The sequence below is a fragment of the Eschrichtius robustus genome, chromosome 19 (genome assembly GCF_028021215.1).
Source record: "Eschrichtius robustus isolate mEscRob2 chromosome 19, mEscRob2.pri, whole genome shotgun sequence".
Taxonomy (NCBI): domain Eukaryota; kingdom Metazoa; phylum Chordata; class Mammalia; order Artiodactyla; family Eschrichtiidae; genus Eschrichtius; species Eschrichtius robustus.
In genome coordinates, this window is record NC_090842.1 from 36,206,991 (window position 1) to 36,229,313 (window position 22,323).

At 37.7% G+C, this 22,323-nt stretch overlaps 1 protein-coding gene across 1 annotated transcript in view; it reads right to left on the bottom strand.

The window, feature by feature from the left end:
• LONP2 (lon peptidase 2, peroxisomal) overlaps window positions 1-22,323 on the bottom strand; it is a 96,004-nt gene that overhangs the window by 53,380 nt on the left and 20,301 nt on the right. Inside the window, exons 7-8 of the mRNA XM_068529434.1 lie at window positions 19,488-19,746; window positions 10,713-10,854 (exon numbers count right to left, since the gene is read on the bottom strand). Of these exons, the coding sequence (XP_068385535.1) occupies window positions 10,713-10,854; window positions 19,488-19,746 (401 nt within the window). The remainder of the gene's footprint in view (window positions 1-10,712; window positions 10,855-19,487; window positions 19,747-22,323) is intronic.

Sequence of the window (22,323 nt, forward strand, 5' to 3'; positions counted from 1 at the left end):
CAACACACCCACCAGAATGACTAAAATTACAAAAACTTACCACATATCAATTATTGGCAATGATGTGGAGCAACTGGGACTCTTACACACTACTAGTAGAATTGGAAAATAGCACAACCATTTTGGAAAACAATCTGGCAGTTCCTTGAAAAATTAAATCTATACCTACCACTTGCCCAAGCCATTCCACTCCTAGGTATTTATTTATCAAAAAGAAATAAAAATATATGTCCATACAAAGACTTGTATTAATACATGAGTATTCATAGCAGCTTTATTTGTAATAGCCAAAAGTTGAAAAATCCAAATATCCATCAAAATATGAATGGACATACCATCTCTTGTTGCTTCCAAAGGTTTCTGTCTTTCAGCATTTTTACTACATTATGTATCTATAGATTTCTTTGTGTTTATCCTACATGAGATTCATTGAGCTTCTTGGTTGTGTAGATTTATGTTTTTCATCAAATTTGGGAAGTTTTCATCCATTATTTCTTTGAAAATTTTTTCTGCTCCCATGTCCCTCTCCTGCCCTCTTTTTCACATATTCGTGTGCTTCACAGTATCCCACATTTCCTTGATGCTCTGTTCATTTTATTCATTTTTTAAATCTGTTCTTCAGATTGCATAATCTCTATCAATCTATCTTCAAATTCACTGGTTCTTTCTTCTACGAGTTCAAGTCAACTGCTGATTCTATGAATTTTTCATTTCAGAAGTGGAACCACTATGTTCATTATCTTGATTATTCATATGGCTTCATAATTTATACATATGTCACAGTTTATCAAATTGTGCATTTTAAATATACTCACTTTATTATATGTCAATTATACCACACCCTAAAGCTGTAAAAAAAATTAATCAATAAAATATCTTTAAATAACAATTTGTTAAAAGGGTGAGCTGGCTTCGGTTTAATGAGTGGCAATCAGTTGACATCTCAGTCTGAATGCCCATCTCCATTTGTGAATTAAACTGCCCAAGGCTAAGCATACATTTTGTAGAACATTCAAATGTTTTCATTTATTTCTGGCAAAACAGAATCGTTAATATAAAGGAGATTCCTATATAATTTTTAAATACTGTCTATTCCTTGTGTAAAAAATAGGAATACATAACTTGTTAAATACTGGTAAAATACTTCCCTAAATGGACAGGATATTTTGAAAAGTGTTTGCTCCTGGAAACCTGGGATGTAGACACTAAACCCAATGCATTATTTCTCAATTCATTCGTCAAATTTCTATTTCTCAACTTATTTTTTCTCAATTTACCATTTACTGTTTACTTCTCTCAAGTTTCCTTTTTTTTCTTTTCTTATTTTACTAGTGAATCCAGTGGGGGGGGGGTGGTCCTTGTAGAGAAAGAAAGATGACAAGAGCCAGGATTTGGGCCACACGTTTGTCTGCTGATTCCCTGATATAGCAGCCCTGATATTGGCAGCAGAGGAAAGGAAACCCTTGGAGATTATCCAGTCACAAATTCATACCAATAATTATCCCAACGCACTCAAGATTAGTTTTCATGTAAATTTAATCATGCAATCCAATCACCACCAAACTCTAATACCAGGAATGTTAAATAGGATAGAAATGAGAAATAATAATTTTGGTTGAGAATATAGCTAAGGGCTGGAGGGCAGTGGATAGTCTGGTGGCAGCTGGTGCATGTATATGTGGGGGGTAGGGTGGGTGGGTAATACAGGAAAGACAGAAAATGCAAGTGGGTATAAAGAGAAAAGAAAAAGGCTAACAAAGACATTAAGATATTTTTGTGTAATCTGCAACTATGCCTTGGGGACTGGTAAAAATGATTGCTAGCACTGAAAAGTAATGATTAACAAGCCTTAAGCTTCCCTAATTTACCTTAGTTCCTCTTTCAGTTGCAGTCTTTCCCCTAATTAGAGGCGGCAGAGAGAAAAAGAAAGCAGAAAAATGGGTATGGGTCTTCACCTACTCTTCTCTCATAACATCAGTATTTAAGGCATTTTTTTACTCTGCTAGAGTTTCAGAATTTAAATTGTAAACACAGCGTGTGATGAGATGAAAAATTAAGATAATATCCCGGACTTCAAGTTTTTCATTTATGAAAGTTTAGAGCTGGATTTCCCTAAGTCTCTTTGACATTCTTTGACGATAGTTGTACATCTTAGAAGATAATATGTCTGTTGTATCTAAGTAGTAAATATACTACTTGATTTAATTACTAATTGGATCTAATTGTTTTTTTTTTAACATTTTTATTGGAGTATAATTGTTTTACAATGATGTGCTAGTTTCTGCTTTATAACAAAGTGAATCAGCTATACATATAATATATCCCCATATCTCCTCCCTCTTGGGTCTCCCCACCACCCTCACTATCCCACCCCTTTAGGTGGTCACAAAGCACCAAGCTGATCTCCCTGTGCTATGCAGCTGCTTCCCACTAGCTATCTATTTTACATTTGGTAGTGTATATATGTCCATGCCACTCTCTCACTTCGTCCCAGCTTACCCTTCCAACCCTCCCCATGTCCTCAAGTCTATTCTCTACATCTGCGTCTTTATTCCTGTCCTGCCCCTAGGTTCTTCAGAACTTTTTTTTTTCTTTTAGATTCCATATGTATGTGTTAGCATACGGTATTTGTTTTTCTCTTTCTGACTTACTTCACTCTGTATGACAGACTCTAGGTCCATCCACCTCACTACAAATAACTCAATTTTGTTTCTTTTTACGGCTGAATAACATTCCAATATAAGAGCCACATATTCTATATCCATTCATCTGTCGATGGACACTTAGGTTGCTTCCATGTCCTGGCTATTGTAAATAGCTGCAATGAACATTGTGGTACATGACTCTTTTTGAATTACGGTTTTCTCAAGGTATATGCCCAGTAGTGGGACTGCTGGGTCATATGGTAGTTCTATTTTTAGTTTTTTAAGAAACCTCCATACTGTTCTCCATAATGTCTGTATCAATTTACATTCCCACCAACAGTACAAGAGGGTTCCCTTTTCTCCACACCCTTTCCGGCATTTATTGTTTGTAGATTTTTTGATGATGGCCATTCTGACTGGTGTGAGGTGATACCTCATTGTAGTTTTGATTTGCATTTCTCTAATGATTAGTGATGTTGAGCATCCTTTCATGTGTTAGTTGGCAATCTGTGTATCTTCTTTGGAGAAATGTCTATTTAGGTCTTCTGCCCATTTTTGGACTGGGTTGTATGTTTTTTTGATATTGAGCTGCATGAGCTGCTTGTAAATTTTGGAGATTAATCCTTTGTCAGGTGCTTCATTTGCAAATATTTTCTCCCATTCTGAGGGTTGTCTTTTCGTCTTGTTTATGTTTCCCTTTGCTGTGCAAAAGCTTTTAAGTTTCATTAGGTCCCATTTGTTTATTTTTGTTTTTAATTCCATTTTTCTAGGAGGTGAATCAAAAACATAGAGTGTTCTGCCTATGTTTTCCTCTAAGAGTTTGATAGTGTCTGGCCTTACATCTAGGTCTTTAATCCATTTTGAGATTATTTTTGTGTATGGTGTTACGGAGTGTTCTGATTTCATTCTTTTACATGCAGCTGTCCAGTTTTCCAGCATCACTTATTGAAGAGGCTGTCTTTTCTCCACTGTATATTCTTGCCTCCTTTATCAAAGAAAAGGTGACAATATGTGTGTGGGTTTATCTCTGGGCTTTCTATCCTGTTCCATTGATCTATATTTCTGTTTTTGTGCCAGTACCATACTGTCTTGATTACAGTAGCTTTGTAGTATAGTCTGAAGTCAGTGAGCCTGATTCCTCCAGCTCCGTTTTTGTTTCTCAAGGTTGCTTTGGCTATTCGGGGTCTTTTGTGTTTCCATACAAATTCTGAAATTTTTAGTTCTAGTTCTGTTTTTTGTTCTAGTTTGTTTGGTCTAGTGGGTTTTTACCTTGCTCCTTCATCTGCTGTGTGTTTCTCTGTCTTCTCATTTTGCTTAACTTACTGTGTTTGGGATCTCCTTTTCGCAGTCTGCAGGTCCATGGTTCCTGTTGTTTTAGGTGTCTGCCCCCAGTGGCTAAGGTTGGTTCAGTGGGTTGTGTAGGCTTCCTGGTGGAGGGAACTGGTGTCTGTGTTCTTGTGGATGAGGCTGTATCTTGTCTTTCTGGTGGGCAGGACCACGTCCGCTGGTGTGTTTTGGGGTGTCTGTGGCCTTATGGTTTTAGGCAGCCTCTCTGCTAATGGGTGGGGTTGTGTTCCTGTCTTGCTAGTTGTTTGGCATAGGGTGTCCAGCACTGGAGCTTGCTGGTCGTTGAGTGGAGCTGGGTCTTAGCGTTGAGATGGAGATCTCTGGGAGAGCTTTCACCATTTGATATTACATGGAGCTGGGAGGTCTCTGGTGGACCAATGTCCTGAACTCAGCTCTCCCACCTCAGAAGCACAGGCCTGACACCCGGCCAGAGCATGAAGACCCTGTCAGCCACACGGCTCAGAAGAAAAGGGAGAAAAAAAGAAAGAAAGAAAGAAAAAAATACAATAAAATAAAGTTTTTAAAATAAAAAATAAATTATTAATAATTTAAAAGTAATTAAAAAAAGAAAGAAGAGAGCAACCAAACCCAACCCAAAAACAAATCCACCAATGATAACAAGCGCTAAAAACTATACTAAAAAAAAAAAAAAGACAGAACCCTAGGACAAGTGGTAAAAGCAAAGCTATACAGACAAAATCACACAAAGAAGCATACACATACACACTCACAAAAAGAGAAAAGGGAAATATATATATATATATCTATATATATATATATATCTATATATATTAAAAAAAAAAGAAGAGAGCAACCAAAACAATAAACAAATCTACCAATGATACTAAACTCTAAATACTAAGATAAATATGAGACCAAAACCAAATTAGATGCAGAAAACAAACCCCAAGTCTACAGTTGCTCCAAAGTCCACCGCCTCAATTTTGGGATGATTTGTTGTCTATTCAGGTATTCCACAAATGCTGGGTACATCAAGTTGATTGTGGAGATTTAATCTGCTGCTCCTGAGGCTGCTGGGAGAGATTTCCCTTTCTCTTCTTTGTTTGCACAGCTCCTGGGGTTCAGTTTCGGATTTGGCCCCGCCTCTGTGTGTAGGTCGCCTGAGGGTGTCTGTTCTTCGCTCAGAGAGGACAGGGTTACAGTAGCAGCTGATTCGGGGGTTCTGGTTCACTCAGGCCGGGGGGAGGGAGGGGTAGGGAATGCAGGGCGAGCCTGCAGTGGCAGAGGCCAGTGCGATGTTGCAACAGCCTGAGGCGTGCCGCGTGTTCGCCTGGGGACGTTGTCCCTGGATCATGGGACCCTGGCAGTGGTGGGCTGCACAGGTTCCCGGGAGGGGAGGTGTGGATAGTGACGTGTGTTTGTACACAGGCTTCTTGGTGGCTGCAGCAGCAGCCTTAGCATCTCATGCCTGTCTCTGGTGTCTGCACTGATAGCCGCGGCTCACGCCCATCTCTGGAGCTCATTTAGGCGGTGCTCTGAATCCCCTCTCCTCACGCACCCTGAAACAATGTTCTCTTGCCTCTTAGGCAGTTCCAGATTTTTTCCCGGACTCCCTCCCGGCTAGCTGTGGTGCACTAGCCCCCTTCAGCCTGTGTTCACGCAGCCAACCCCAGTCCCCTCCCTGGGATCTGACCGCCGAGCCCCGAGCCTCAGCTCCCAGCCCCCAGCCACCCCAGCGGGTGAGCAGACAAGCCTCTCGGGCTGGTGAGTGCTGGTCGGCGCCGCTCCTCTGTGCGGGAGTCTCTCCACTTTGCCCTCCGCACCCCTGTTGCTGCACTCTCCTCCGTGGCTCCGAAGCTTCCCCGCCTCCACCCCCCGTCTCCACCAGTGAAGGGGCTTCCTAGTGTGTGGAAACTTTTCCTCCTTCACAGCTCCCTCCCAGAGGTGCAGGTCCTGTCCCTATTCTTTTGTCTCTGTTTTTTCTTTTTTCTTTTGCCCTACCCAGGTACGTGGGGAGTTTCTTGCCGTTTGGGAAGTCTGAGGTCTTCTGTCAGCGTTCATTAAGTGTTCTGTAGGAGTTGCTCCACATGTAAATGTATTTCCAATGTATTTGTGGGGAGGAAGATGAACTCCACACCTTACTCCTCCGCCATCTTGAAGGTCTCAACTGGATCTAATTCTAATTAAGAACTTCAGTTGTTTTTTTTCGTTTAATAAATTTTATTTATTTATTTATTTATTTATGGCTGCATTGGGTCTTCATTGCTGCGTGTGTGCTTTCTGTAGTTGCTGTGAGCAGGGGCTACTCTTTGTTGCAGTGCGCGGGCTTCTCATCGCGGTGGCTTCTCTTGTTGCGGAGCACAGGCTCTAGGCATGTAGGTTTCAGTAGTTGTGGTGCATGGGCTAGGTAGTTGTGGCTCGTGATCTCTAGAGCGCAGGCTCAGTAGCTGTGGCACACAGGCTTAGCTGCTCCGAGCCATGTGGGATCTTCCCGGACCAGGGCTTGAACTCGTGTCCCCTGCGTTGGCAGGTGGATTCCCAACCACCGTGCCACCAGGGAAGTCTCCAAGAACTTCAGTTTTAAAGAAAGAAGTTTGGACTTCCCTGGTGCTGCAGTTCTAATATTAGAACTGTAATATTATTGCCTATATAGAAAATTTGGTATAGTATCCATGTATTTTATTTGCCCATTCACACAAAAGTGTATTTCAGAAATGCACTTATATTTAACGAACAGCCTGAATCTTGCATTAATTATAAATATGATAATAATCTAGCTGATAAAACTTCCATAATTTTGAGTCTAATAATTACGTAAAAGGACTTTCCTTGATCTAATATTTTAACACTATTCAACAACAGACTTGCCTGAATTCTACTACCAACATTTGTTTATCAAGTAGTTAGATCTAGTTTTATATTCTTCCAATAAATTTTCAAGAGGTATCTAAATTTTAAGTAAATATTTCTATGCTGAAAACAGTATGCTGGAAATACATTCTATGCTGGAAATACATTCTATTTTATATAAGCAACAATTCCATGGAAGCTCAAGGAAATCAGCAGATTCTTCATGAGTCATATGAAGGCAAGAAGAATCTACAGGCAGAACAAGTTTATTTTTTAATTCATTCTGAGTAACCACTCTATATCTACTATTATGTTCTTCATATCCAGTACATATTCTCTTAATACAAATTAGCTGTAAAATAAAAATAATCTTGTATGAGTAAATTTTATAAATAATGTCTAAACGTCAATTTTGAAAAAGTAGGTTTTCTATATGGAAAGATAAAAAGCACATGCTCTTGAATATTCCAGACTCTCAGTAATATTCTACTTTAAATACAAGGTGTTGAGTAATTGAATTTATTCTTTTTTTCCATTCAGGGGGATCTACTGGTATTGGAAAATTTGAAGGGGCTTTCAGAACAGACACAAAAGAAATGTCAGTGGATATTAAATTAAAATATTATCTGTAGAGTGCTTTACAGTTTACAGAGTGCTTTTACATATATTCTTATTTGCTTCAATAACCTGTGAGGTATGAGAGGTTTTTACCCAGGATTTGGGCAGGTGGGGAGAAGGAGGATGTCAGGGACCAAGACACTCGGTTCTTGCAAATCTACATCTTGCTTCACAGATACCACAGTCTATAAGGAACTGATGCTATTCGTCACTAAACATCAGAGATAAGCATGTGGCCCAGGGTGGCATTTACTTTGAGGTATCATTTGAGGCTTTTGTACTTTTAGTTTGGAAATTGCCAAAAGAGTGAATACCAAGTTCTACGGCAGGTAAGAAAATATCAATGTATCAGCTGCTTGTTATCAAAGATCAATTCAATTCAACAAATATTACTGAATCACCACAAAGCACTAGGTGAACATTTGAAATATACAGTCAAACAAACATACAGGGGGCTTAATCATCTTCTCCTACTACTTGTGAAGCTGTCTTTGGTGGACTTGTTTCAGGACTCCTACAGATAGTCTGTTGGGAAATCTAACTATCAGGGAATTACTCTTAAGTTCTTTTCAACAGGGTAACAGTAAGTGTCTAACGGGAGAATCTGTCAGATTATCTGAAAAGTGCCCCAATTAAACTGCAAGTCTAAAGTTAACAACTAAGAAACCACTAAAATCTTAAATAATGTTCACTATTTTATCATTCAGAGTACTGATTAGTAAACCAGTTACTGAGCCAGAAGAGAACTGTCTTCAAATAAAAACAAGCAAAACCAAACCAAATCAAACTCTTATCTCCAAGCCCTGGGGCTTTTAAAGTAGGGTAACTGTACTGTTTATTGTCCGAAGAGGACCCACTTGTAAGACTAAAAGAGAGTGCAATTAATAATTAGGCATAAACTGGGACTGTCCCATGCAAAAGAGAATGTATGGTCTCCCTGCTCATAAGACACAGGCCCCAGTCCATCCTGTTCTAAGAAGATTACAAAAACAGAAAAACAGGAAGCCAGAGGGAACTCAAAGCAAGGAAATAAACAAGAAAAAAACCTTTTTACAAAGCAAGTTTTCCCTCGGTTTTACAAATCAATTTGAATATTAATAATATTTTACTTAAACCAGGGTGAAGAGTGGGGGCAGAGGTGGCAAAATAAGGAGGACTGGTTAAAGTAAATTTATGAAGCAGTCAGGCACACCATATCCCTTCCCCTATCCCAGCAAAGTACTGGGATTTTCTTAAGAACATAAAGCAGTGGTTCCCTGTGCAGGTGACAGTGGGCACAGCTGAGTAGAGTACATACTATACTGAAAACAACAGTTCAGGTGAATGCATACATCCAGGATGCTGAATGCTTGGTTCCTAGAATGTTGGCAGCCAGGCCTTCATTCTCAAGCCAAGAGACTTAAAGAGTCTTCTCTGAGAAATCTGACCAGCCTCAACAGAAAGACCTAAAGTTATTGACACAGAAGGTTCCTCAATGAAATATATTAGTCAGATGACCCTACTGTGAAAATTGTAATCAATAAGCCCCCTCTCATATGCTCATAGCTTCCAATCAGCTTTTTCATGCCTCACTATTAAATATGAACACACAAGAACTGCCAGACATCTAATGAAAGACTCTAATATAAAAGACAGAGACCAGAAAAAATATATAACAAACAGATAAATGCAGCTTTGGAGCAAAGCAAGGAAAAAAAAATTTTTTTTAATCTATTAGTATTTTTCTCACAGAGACAAAAGGACATTTTACAACTATGTAACAAGAGCAAGGTAGTATAAAAAGAACATGCAGAGAAGTTAAAAAAAGGGGTTCTTTGAAATGACAAACTCATAGAAGGATTAAAAGATAAAGCTGAGGAACTCTTCACAGAAAGTAGAACAAAAAATAAAAAGGATGAGTAATAGGAGAGATAAGAAAATTAAAGATCTAACATCAAATTAATAGGAGTTCCCAAAAAATGGAGAAGAAATCAACAAAAGGATTCAAGAAAATTTTACAGAAATAAAAGGAGAGGATTTTCCAATACAAAGAACCATCAAAGCATCAGCAAAAATGGAAAGAGACCCATGCCATGGCAGATTATTGTAAATTTTCAGAACACTGGGATAAACAGGAGATCTGAAAAGTTTTCAGACAGTAAAACAAGTCACAAAAGACAGGACCACAACAGCTTAGTCTCATCAATAGCAACACTGAAAACTGGAAAACAATGGAGAAACATCTTTAAAATTTTGCAGGAAAATTACTTCCACCTGGAATTCTATACCCAGTCAAACTACCAATCAAGTATGAGAGAAGCATAAAGACATTTTCAGATATGCAAAGTTGAAGAACGTTTACATGCAAGCTTTCTCAGGAAGCTACTGGGAGACTAACACCAGGACAATGAGAGAATAAACCAAGAAAGAGGAAGACGTGGAATACGGAAAACAGGAAACGCAATGTGGGGGGAGGTGAAGGGAGATCCTCGGACCACAGCTCTGTGCCTAGTGTGGGAACAACCAGTTCAGGTTAGAGGCTTAGAGAAGACAAAACCAATAAAACACAAAGAGTCTGGAAGTCTCCCAATGAAAATTAGACAGTTGGTGAAAGTGAACAAAAGAAACAAGATGATTATTAACTCTAAAAACATTTTTAAAAACACAGAAAAACAAAAAGGACAGAAAAAGAAAAGTGATCATAGTTCACCACATGGCTCAGCTGTGAAAAGCCCTTATATAACTATAATAGTGTAAATACTCAACAATGACTTAACAAAATCAGGATAAAATTTATATTGGGAGATTGGGGATATAAAAATGATACAGTAGGGGCAGAAGGAAGCAAGCAAGCAAAATCATCTCCTATAGATAGGAATCTATAATGCCAAAAACTCTAAAATCAAGAAAGCAATACAGCCATGATCGCTAGAAAATGGACTAATCAACTAAAAGTCAGAGGATCAAAGTGCAGAAGAGGAAATAAGGAACCCGAGGGAGGAGACTTGCTTGCTGTTTTTTGTAACAATCTTATAGAACAACTGGTCTCTAAACAATAAGTATGCATAAAATTTTTATTAAACTATTTGATAAAAACAAAGAAAGAAACAAGGGGAATTATTAGAAAAAGAAAAAAGAAAATCTCTATGACATTTTAATTTAAATATCAAATAGCTTCAGATTTTAGTTTGTATCAAAGTGTTTTTCCCATGGCTAAACCCACATCAACGTATATGTTCCCTAAATATGATTATCTACTCTCACCCATACTCTTCCAGTGTGATTACAGACAGGGAATTTTCTAAATCTTACCTCAAGCAGAGCTGCTGCAGGATCACCCTGTAGACTTTTTCCTAGTTTGTCCACCTCATCTAACAGGAACACTGGATTGTTCACCCCGACAGTCTTCAAGCCATTGATTATCCGGCCAGGCATGCTGCCAACATAGGTGCGCCTGCAGAAGGTGAGCAGTAGATTAGCAACAGGGAGATGGCAGAGCAGTTATCACTTAGAAATCAAAACTCTGGACTGGGAAACAGTCATTTAGCTATCACAGGAATATAGCAAAGAGATACTGTCAATTTTAAAAGCCCTGTGATACGTCAAAGAGTTACTAGATTCAATTCTTATTTTCTATTGAATTCTGGCTGTAAATTACCCATGATATTAGAAGCACTGTATCTAATTTTTGCCACTTAGTGAAACTGAAAAAAATTACACTTAAATCACATAGTTATGATTCTTACTCTTTGAGATTCTAAAACATCCAAAGAGCCCTATGAATTTAATTCCCACATTTTTCACCGTTTTTCTGGGCACCTCCCTGGCACTTACCAAACCCCAACATAACTACCTGCTTACAGACTGAAATGGCTGACCCAGAGCTGGCTAAAACATCACCACCATCTTCATAAAGGAAATCAGAACTGGTTCAAAGGACCACTCAAAATGTAGACCTCTCCCCCAAAAAAGAAAGAAAAATTCCAACTTTTTCATTTTCAGAGGGAATAATTTGTTATTCACTGTAGTAAGAGGATCTGGGGCCAACAGTATTTATATCAAAATTCCATTAATTCTGGCCTTTTGAATAAAACTGTGTTCACCTTATATACACTGATTGGCATAACCAAGCTCAGCCAGACATTATGTCATGCATTCAAATGTTAGAGGCTGCTTTAACATATCTGAACAAGAATCATCTACATAACTGACAAATGTACGTGACATGAAATAAAAATATGCTTGTCAAACTGAAAAAAGTGCCTCTTTTACAAAGCCAGCAAAACTTTATTTTAAGCAGCAGTTTACTAATTTTAGTTACAACCTTGCTGCCTAAGCCATGAGCAAATCAAATGCTGTCTGTGAAGAGGCATAGAAGGGTGAATGCCTGCAAGAAACAAACCAAGGGCAAGTGGAACAGCGGCCGTATCTCATGATCTGCACAAAGCCAGCTCACGGAGCAGTTCTGCCACATGACTGGTATAAAGTAGGACAGAGTAAATAGTGACCTTTGAAAAAGACAAGAAAGCCTTAAAAATATCGTGGGAATGCCTTTCATCTGGGGGAGTGACCAAGGCCCTGGAACCAGATACAGTAAACACTGTCCGGTTATAATAAGGAGTTAGCACATTTCAAGATTTCAGAACAGGATATAGGAACGACAAGACTCACGATTAATAAATTCTCTGAAATTCTCTCTCTAGAGAACTTACAGATTTGTCAGCCTTCTGTGAATAAGTAGGGAAGGGAAATTAAAAACAAAACAAAAAAATCTCAAAGCCTCTAAGGGTCATTTCTTGCGCATTAATTTCTTTTTCCTTACTGCTTTCGATAGGCAGATTTCAAAAAGAGGTACTGACAATTCTAGACCTAAAGTCATGGAGAGAAAATAATATTCTAGGCAGCTGCCCCTTCTAAAGAAGAAGCGGAAATCTAGGTACTAGTCACAGTATACAAACAACTCCTCCTAAACTTTCTACTGCTTCCCAGAACCTAGAGAATAAGGTCCAAATTCCTTTGTCTGGAATTCAAGGCTCTTCACAATCCAGTCCCCACCAGCTTTCCTAACTTGCTGCCCTTATGCTCTTGCTTCATCCACAATCAAGGTCCTATTAATAGCCCTTAAGCTTTTTTACCTTTGTTAATATAGTGCCTTCCTGCCCTTAATACTCTCCCCACCTAGGTAAATCCCAGAAATTCTACCAAACTTTTCCTGACCACCCCTCACAAAGTGATCTTTCCAATAATGTAATGTCTGCAACATTTACTGGCCCTACAATTTGCCTGATTCATACTTACAACCTAGGTTTTATCCATGGGTACCAAGCATATGGCCTCCTCTAAAGAGCCAGTGAGCATTCTGATGACAGAAAGTGGGTCTAAATACAGATTAGATGCTGCATACAGAGTTGTAAGATTGTTCCCCAAACAAAAGTTTGCTTCTCCTATTTGTTTAAGGACAACAGATCAACAATGATAGCACCCAAAGTATCTTTCTATCACCATTGTTAAGGTCATATAAGTCTCTGAGTACTGCTTTGCATAAATAACATGACCCAAGCCTCAGTTTCCTCATCTGCTAAAATGGGGATAATGACAGTGTCAACCTGATGGATTATATGAGATCACGAGAGAACATAATATGTAAAGCACAAAGCACAGTGCCTGGCACATGGTAAGCTTTCAAAAAGATGTTAATTGTAATTGTTATTAGTAATAGCCACTTAAAGTCAGCTTCGAATTTCCTAGAAAAAATACAAAAGCAGAAATCAGTACACCTAAATTTGGGTCCCATTTCAATCTCTGTCTCATGGAAGCAACTCTTTTTTTTTTTTTTAATTTTTTTCCTTTTTTAAAATTAAAATTTTTTTTTTTTCTGGCTGCGTTGGATCTTCATTGCTGCGCGCGCGGCGTTGCGGCGCATGGGCTTCTCATTGCAATGGCTTCTCTTGTTGCCAAGCATGGGCTCTAGGCGCACGGGCTTCAGTAGTTGTGGCACGTGGGCTCTAGAGCGCAGGCTCAGTAGTTGTGGCACATGGGCTTAGTTGCTCCGCGGCATGTGGGATATTCCCGGACCAGGGCTCGAACCCGTGTCCCATGCATTGGCAGACAGATTCTTAACTACTGCGCCACCAGGTAAGTTCCAGAAGCAACTCTTATAAATGTCTTTTCATAGTGAAACCAAGCCCCCCAAACCAAGTTCTCTTACCGAGTTTATGATTAATCTCTCTACCCAAAACTTTACTCCTTTTCTTATCCCCTCTGACCTCAATCCTGCCAACACTGGTCAACCAGAGTCAGATGACTGAAATTGCTGTTGCCAATAACATTGTTAATGTACTAAAATCACTGTTATAGATCTTATCATTAACATACAAACTCAGGTTATTTCTCCAGGGCAAGATGAGCCACGGACTACCTGGCCAGAGAACTGTAAACCAGAGACATCCTGACTCCTGAAACTATGATTAAGAAATGTCACAAGATGATGATTAACCCCAGACTTTTTGTTCTTTGCCTTTTAAAAAACCCCTCACTCAAAGATCAACTGGAATTGGATCTGGGGTTTGTCTCCCAAGCGTTTGCTTGGCGCCCTGCAATAAACCCTTCCTTTGCTACAAACCCACTGTCAGGGTTTGGCTTTCTGTGCTGTGAGCACACAAGCCCTTTGCTCAGTTACAACAGCACCAAGCGTGCTCAATGCCCCTAGAGTTCCTTAATCACAGGTGACATCCTCAAACGTGTACCACTAGTCTAGATGTCAAACCAAGACAACTATTATCAGAGCCTGTAAGCTACTGAAAATATCTATAATGTGCTTGTCTTTTGCCACAAGGTATGCGTAACAGGCAATTCACTAACTGAAGTTACAGAATAAACTTTGAATAAACCTTTGGAATATGAACCAGATGGTGAAAAATGTAGCAACACAAAAATGAAAATGTTCTCTTTCAACATCACTAAACAAACACAAACATTTTAAAAAACAAATTAGCATACCAAAATATCCTACTGAGAAACTACATTTAAGTAGGAAATAAATGAAACTAGTATTCTTTTACAAACTATAACTTTTTTGAGGGCAAAATACTGTCTTTTCTATGTTCTTCCTTGTGATACAACATCTAGAAAGCAATATAGCACAATATAGGAAAGTTTGCAAAGAATGCATCATTTTAATTACTTATTATTCAGCCTGAATACATAATTACCTAGAAGTTTTTCTTAAAGTGTACAAGTGAACTAAAAAATATATGGATTCATAGGTATAATTATTACAGGCAGTTCACAGGTTTATCAGGACAATTCAACTAGTGTATAAGATACACAAAAACAAAAGTGTCTACACAGTTCAAAAGTTTAATATACAAGGTCAGCATTTTTAATTTTCCAAAAAGTAGTCTGTGTTATACTTCAAAAAACAACTACACCAAATTACAATAGCATCTATTTACAGCTCCATGGTAATCAACTATTTTACTACTCTGCATCATCCCTAGATATATTCAAATCTAACGTAATCCAAGAAGCTGGTCATTCTGTCACTGCCAAGGATATCAGGATAAATGTCAGGAATAAGGGATGTTTTACTCACCTCTTTTCCAGTATGTAGACAGGGAGAAAAGCAGGCATTTACCATCAATATTTTCATGCCTATCCAATTAAGGAGCTCTTATGGGCTACAACACAAACTATTAAAGTGATATTTACAAACAATTTGTAATATAAAAAGTTTATGTTATAATGTTAAGTGGAAAGGGTAGGATAATTCTGTTGCTTTAAAAAAAATGGCAAAAGCTGCCCAATGAAAAGTTGGGCAGGAAATAAACTGTTAAAGGTGATTACCTTTGTATGGTAGAAAAACATGAGGATTTTTTTCCTTTTATTTTTCTAATTTTCTACCAAGGGTGTATATATATATCTCTCAAGTTGGCAAAAGTAATAAACCTAAAAGAGATCCTAATGATGTCTTTTTAAAAAAGAAAAACAGTCTTTAAGGAACTAAAAAGTCTTTAATATAGCATGTCTAAACAAATCAAATTGTTCTTACAGCAGTCATTCCTAAATCATTTGCATGGATGTGCTCATCTAAAGAACTGCATGACTTCCAACATGGTTTAATCCTACTTGAACTCACGCAGCACTTAGAGAGCACTTACCACGTTTGGCACTGTGCTTGGCAGCACAGACTGATACAGAGGGGTATAAGATATGTGAAAACGCCTACCCTACAGAGCTCCTACTTTTAATATATCTATGTTTCACCTCTGTAAGAATATATCAGAAATGCCAGAGGCCTGTATTATTTGATCACTGAAGAGCACAACAGACAGTAAGTAGTCAGTTCAGAGGAGAGTACGATCGTCACTGACTGCACTTATCTTAATGGAGGAAGCCTTGGGCTGGGGCCTCAAGATAACCTGAAAGTTTTTCGGAGGCAAAGAAGAGCTGCATACAAATATAGGTTATAAAGGAGGCTAGTGAGCAAACCGTAACATGTCTGGCATACCATGCTAAGAATATTTTAAAGGCTTGCTGCTTCAGGTATTTTTCCCTTGTAGAGACTAATAATGAAACAGCAAATTTATTTTAAAACATCATTATTGCAGGTTGCACATGAAAATTTATCAATGTGGAAAGAAAAGTTCATTTTTCTTCTCATCTTGTTTAAGAATTGAGCCAAGGATTCCTTACAATGATAGAACTTTATCGTCTGAACAAATAGTTGGTCAGTGACCTCCAGCTACTCTCAACAACAACTTGAGAAACATCACAACAGTAGTATATTTCACTGAGGAACAGCTAATGAAAAAAGATCGTTATAGAAACATGATTTCATAAAACTTCATCCTAAAAGAAGTCACTTTATACTTAATGTCTATGAACTGATTTAAATTATTTAAATATAATATTTAAATATAAAAATGTAAGTCGTAAAAACTGAGAGATGGGAACAGAGATTCTATGGCTTATAAAAGTAGAGAGAAAAATCCCAATGGAGATAATGAGAAATGTTAAATTGAAAAAAATGCATTAGCTAATATGGAGCATAAACATGACTATTCTTCCTCTAATCCACTCAAAATAATATGAACCAAAACAATGGGCCAATATTTAGTCAGATCACTGTATTTTCCCAGTTTAAGATTTAAATGTAAACCAAGTCTTTTTTTTTTCTTCCCCATCTTTCACCTCATTATCATTTTAACTCTAAAAGACATATCTTAGGTTGTTTTTAAAATAAATTCCTAACTTATTAGCACCTTCCTCCACATAAACAGGTACTTCTACCAAAAGGCTGGAGCTCCATGCGTGGGAAAATGGGGAAAGTGAGTGACAGAATCAAGAGAATAAGCAAGGAAGATAGATAACAGAACACAGCTCTGTTTTTCCTTGGCTATTTTAAGGCTGCAGAACAGTGGTGCCTACTCATAGGCTGCGGAAAAACAAAACTCTGCATGAACTCTACTTGTGAGCATGTGACCGGTACTTAAATGCCAAGACCTGGGTGTTCCCAAATGCCCACACACTCCACCCCGTGGCTGTGCTATAATCCTCTACTGTTCTCTCCCCTCCTATCACCTCCTCCAACCCGCAACTCTGACACAAGCGCATACTCTGCTCTCAACCCCCTCCCCTTAACCACCACACCCCACGCTCCACCTGCTTCCAAACGGGTTTTCAAACAGAAATTTTCACCAGGCTTTGATAATTTAGTGGGTAGCTGGGTAATAAGTCCCCAGTAGCACAAGGGCAGATGGCTATAGTGTTTAGTGAAACATCTGGTACAGGGATGGCTAGTGAGTACATGCTTACCAGCAAGGTGTATCAAAAATCAGGCTTAGTAGAATGAGTCATAGACAAACCCACAAACCTTTTATTTGGCAACAATCATAACCTCAATTCGCACCACACGTTTCTAAAAAGCTTATATTTACACATATTTTAGGCAAATACACAAGCTCCTTTCACAAAAGACTCATAAAGAAAATAAATTCTCATTTTCTTTAGGTTCAATCGTCTTAACAATAGTCACACACACGAAAGGATACTCACTTGAAAAAAAGAGAACACATTTTAGGTCTATCAGTTTCAGTAAAAATTTAAAACAAAGATCTGTTTAAACCCAACAATGCTCATAAGAAGTGGTAGGGATTATGACATTATATACTGCCTACCAGCAGGCATCATAAAAATATATTTTCCACAATTCTGCCACATAAATTAAATAATAATGCCCAAAACAGGATATTTTAGGTACAGTTTAAGAATCAGACTGAATTTTATAAAAAGTCATATTGAAGCTTATAAATCTAAACTTGTCCTCCTGAGAACTGAGAATTAAAATAATAATGAAAGCTAATTTTTATTGAATGCTCAGTGTGTGCTGGGCACTAAGCACTCTCCAAGCCTTACTGAATAATCAACACCAATGTAGGAAGAAATAAGGACAAATACCTACATGTCATGTGCCCATGACATTAATTTCACATGACAGTAACTCCACAAACTCAGTCTCCAAATTCCATCAAATATCACACAATACTGTGCCACAGGTAATAAAAGGAAGAAATAAACTAAGACAACTCTGAGTGCAGGAATCAAGTCTCTTGCATGGAGAACACCTCCCTAAAGCTCTGTAGCATAAATCAGAAGATTTAGGCCCTAGATCTAGCTTCTCCAGGATTGGTCCACGATGCCAATTTCTTTACAAAAGCAAACTACAGCCTCTAGTGGCACATGTGAGAATAAGAAAGTCTAGGCAACAAAAACATGATTTGAATTGCCAGAAAGACTGACCCAAATCAATCCCCTGACCTAATTTGCAGTCCTCATTGCTTATTTACTAAAATCTGGGGATGCTTTTTCTTCAATGCGTAAGAATTGTAAATAAGCAAATAAAAGAGAATAAAAAGAACCATTTTTCATGAAAAAGTTTCTGAAATAGTGTCCCATCCCTGCCTAAGGATCCCATGAATAAGGCAAATGGAAAATAAGATGTTATAAAAGGATCGTGTTCTTTTCTTTTCCCCACAATCCAAGTTTAATCCATATTCACCAAACTGTAAATATGCATTTAAATTACCCGTGGCCACTGGCAGCTGTCCACTGCTTGCACTGGCATGCCTGCCAAAGCCCCCATTTATAATCTGCAATGCTTTTACAACTTTAAGATCGAGTTTATGATCTTGAGGTTAGAAGTTTTATCTTCAGTTTAATTACTTTCTACTTAAAGCTACATGCCTTCTTTTAAAAAAATTGTTTTAACTGAGATATAATTGACATATTACATTATATTAGTCTCAGGTATACAACATCATATTCTTTTAAGCAGTTCATAATTTCTAAATTTTTAAATGTTCCTTAACACATAAGCTATAGGAATGTTTTCTCACAACTTGCAACTATGAAACAGAGGTTCATGCTTTCCCAAAGCATCTTCCGATATGAGCCACCGAGAACAAAACAATGAACGTAACATGCAAATCTCATTCTAATAATGTCAGATTAATCAGAGACACAGTTCTTACAGTTTAATGTATTTTTATAGAAAGGGTGTCAAAAATGCAAAGCCTTTATTTTCTTTTCTCCATATTATTCATACTCACACTGTAAACCAGCCTCCTTGAAAGAAAGTTTAAAATGCAAACATAATAAATTTGTTATCAAAGATTTCTTACCTCCTCCTACTTGCCTGCTATTGCACTTATTCCTTAAACTCTAAAAGTTATGGGTCATTATTGATGAAATGCTATTGGGCCAAAATGAATATAAAAATATAATATTTAATTATAACTAATTTATAATTGCATTCAAATGAGATTCCAGGAAAGCTGAGGCACAGACCCCCACCACCGTCCACCGTCACACAGACATCAAGGTTAGTTTGGGTATACCTTGACGGTAGAGGCTTTGGCTAGCAGGTAAGTACCATAAATGTCCTTTCCATTCAAGGTAACACAAAGAGCCCTTTAAGAAAAAGATATACATTATGCCTTGGCTTTTGGCGGGGGGGGGGGGGGGGGGGGGGCTCTAGACAAATGAAAAGGAAGGAAATCAGAGATTAAATCGAGAGAAGTACTCTACCTATGTCCTCGAATGTCAGACTGATCACACACGCCTCCAAGTGCGATCCTGTGGAACTCTCGGCCCAGAGTCTTGGCCACTGATCTTCCCACGCTTGTTTTACCAACACCAGGAGGGCCGACAAAGCACAGAATGGGGCCCTTCAGGTTGTTTTTCAGCTGTCTGACAGCCAAGTATTCCAGCACTCTTTTCTTCAATTTTTCCATGGCATAATGGTCATTATCCAGAAGAATCCGAGCTGCTCGAATGTCCAGACGGTCTGTCAAGCAACCCAACAGAAACAATCTGAGCATGTGGAATTTTTCAATGGGACAACTCCTTTCCAGGCTGGTTAAGAGTCAAAATAGTTTTTTGAAAAAAGATGTGACAAGAACAGGCTTGGTTTCTTCTAAATGAGTCTTCAGGGAGACCCAGACTTGGTTTTCCTGCTTAAAAAGATTTAGTACTTACAGAAATAGTAGACACTACATAATTAAAAACTCAAGGAGTTAATACTCATTTAATTTGGAATGATTTTCTAGATACACATTATTTCTATGGAGACATAATTTCTACATATTCTATTTGTGCTGGCATTTGTTCTTTTTTTTTAAGTGTTTTTTTCTTATTACAATTAGTTATATATGCTCATTCCAGAAAACCCTATGACACTAATAAAAAAAGAAGGAAATAGTCACCCATAATTTCATTTCTCCCCTAGAGAACATCACTACCTTCACTTCAGTACGTATTATTCCAGATTCTGTGTGTGTGGGGGGGTGTGAGTGTGTGTGTGTGTATGCGTGCACACACGCTTACATACCTATTTTTCAAACTAAGATTATACGGGTCTTCAAGTTTTGTAAAATGGTTTTTCACTTAATATATTACAGACGTCTTTCAGTGTCAAATGTATTGTTCAGTACCAGTTTAGTGGGTACATATTATTCCATTATTTAATTATCCACACTCATTTAACTAATTCCCTATTGCTGAGCATTTAGGTTATCCACAAATCTTTACAGTTATAAAGCATGCTTCACTGTGCATCCTTGTAACTAAATCTCCACATATATCTGTAATTATTTCCTTCAGCTAATCTTCTAAAACAGAAGGGCTGGGTCAAAAAAAAAAAAATTAAGACATAAAGAACTGCCTAAGTTCTATCCATTCAAGTCTCACCAGAAATGTATGAATTAGGCCCTGTTTCTAGAGCCAAGCTTTCATTAGGTTTACTGATGTGCTTCAGGCTCTGAAATAATCACAGATTAAACACTAGGTCATGGAAGCCAAAAGGAATTCATCAGCTGGGTGGCAGCTAGAGGATAATCCACAGCCACAATACTGACAGTGAAGGAAGAAAATGGAAGAGAGAAAAACACACACAAGTCCACTCTTTCAATCAGTTATTTGGAAACTGTTATACATTTTTCCTACAAGAAAAAAAAAAAAAATGCCTTAAATGGTAGTTTGGTTCCCAAGCTAGTCTATAAAAACCCAGGTAAGCAGTAATGTATGTAATTTAATTATAGTACTATTCATTTTAGTCAGAGTCTTGGCTGAGTGATTTGGAAACGGAAGAATAAAATTTCTTTCCCTTTCCTGGCTTCAGAAGCCAACCAATGAATATATGAATAAATGAAATATAGAAAGTTTCCTGTTTCATGATGCTAACCCTGACACTAAAACCTACCATAGTAAACAAACAAAAAACACCACTTCAGACCAATTCCATTTCGCATAGCTCTAAATATTAAAATGCTTGTAAATCAAATCTATTCAAAGAGTAATCTACTAAGTCCCAGTGGGATTTATTTTAGTTATGCAAAGATGGTTCAATATTCAGTTATCAACATATTTATTATATCATCATGTCCAAGGAGAAACACTTTCTATCAAAATGTCATTTTGTACCTAAAAAGGCACTTGTTGTATGCAACATCCATTCCTAATTAACATTTAGTAAACTAAGAATAGAATTCTATGTACTTTAGAAAAAAATGAAAACAGTGAAGGAATTTCTTCTAATATGCCACGTAAAGACAATTTTAAAAGTTCTTTCAAACTTTTAAGGAAAGATAATTTCCATGTTACGTATTGTTGTATATCTTCTCTGATGCATCTTTTCTGAATATTCCTTTTAATGATTCAGAATGTATGTTTCCTATTATGAATAATACTTGTGGTTAAACATAAAAAATTTAAAACTTACATGAACATATATTTCTCTATTTACAATTAGAAGATTGAAATGGTATCTACTGGCTCCCTCCATTCAAGATGGAAAATCAACAAACTTATTTCCTCCAACTCGTTCCTCTCTGCTTTCCTTTCTGCTTTTGATAATCTCTACTTAGGTAAGCTTCCCTTTTCAAGAATTATGAAAGACATTTTCACAGTTTTATGATCTTACTCATAACTATTTAGACCTAAGTCTATATAGTACTGGTTTAGAAGCTCAACATGACTACTTCTATACCACAATTTACCCATCTTTAGTTCTCCACTGAAATGATGAACAATGAGAAGTGTTTTCGTGATGGGTACATGAGTGCTATGTATCTCTAATGCTGACCACATCCAGCAGAAACTCTCTGAGTTGTAAAGAAAAAAACAAAAAGCTTTGCCTTGTTTTCATATTTTCTTGGTTATTTCAGTGAAGAATGGGAGCTAGAACTCTGCATTCAAATAGACATTTTGCCCTCAACTCTCCACAATTACACTGTATGAACCTGACAAAAATTCCTAGTTGCTAATTAATTTCACTTTACAAATAGGACAAGTGGGGAGGGGAGGAAGCCAAGAGCGATTTACTGGGCTACTAATAGCAAATAATAAAACCGGCAATTTTAATATT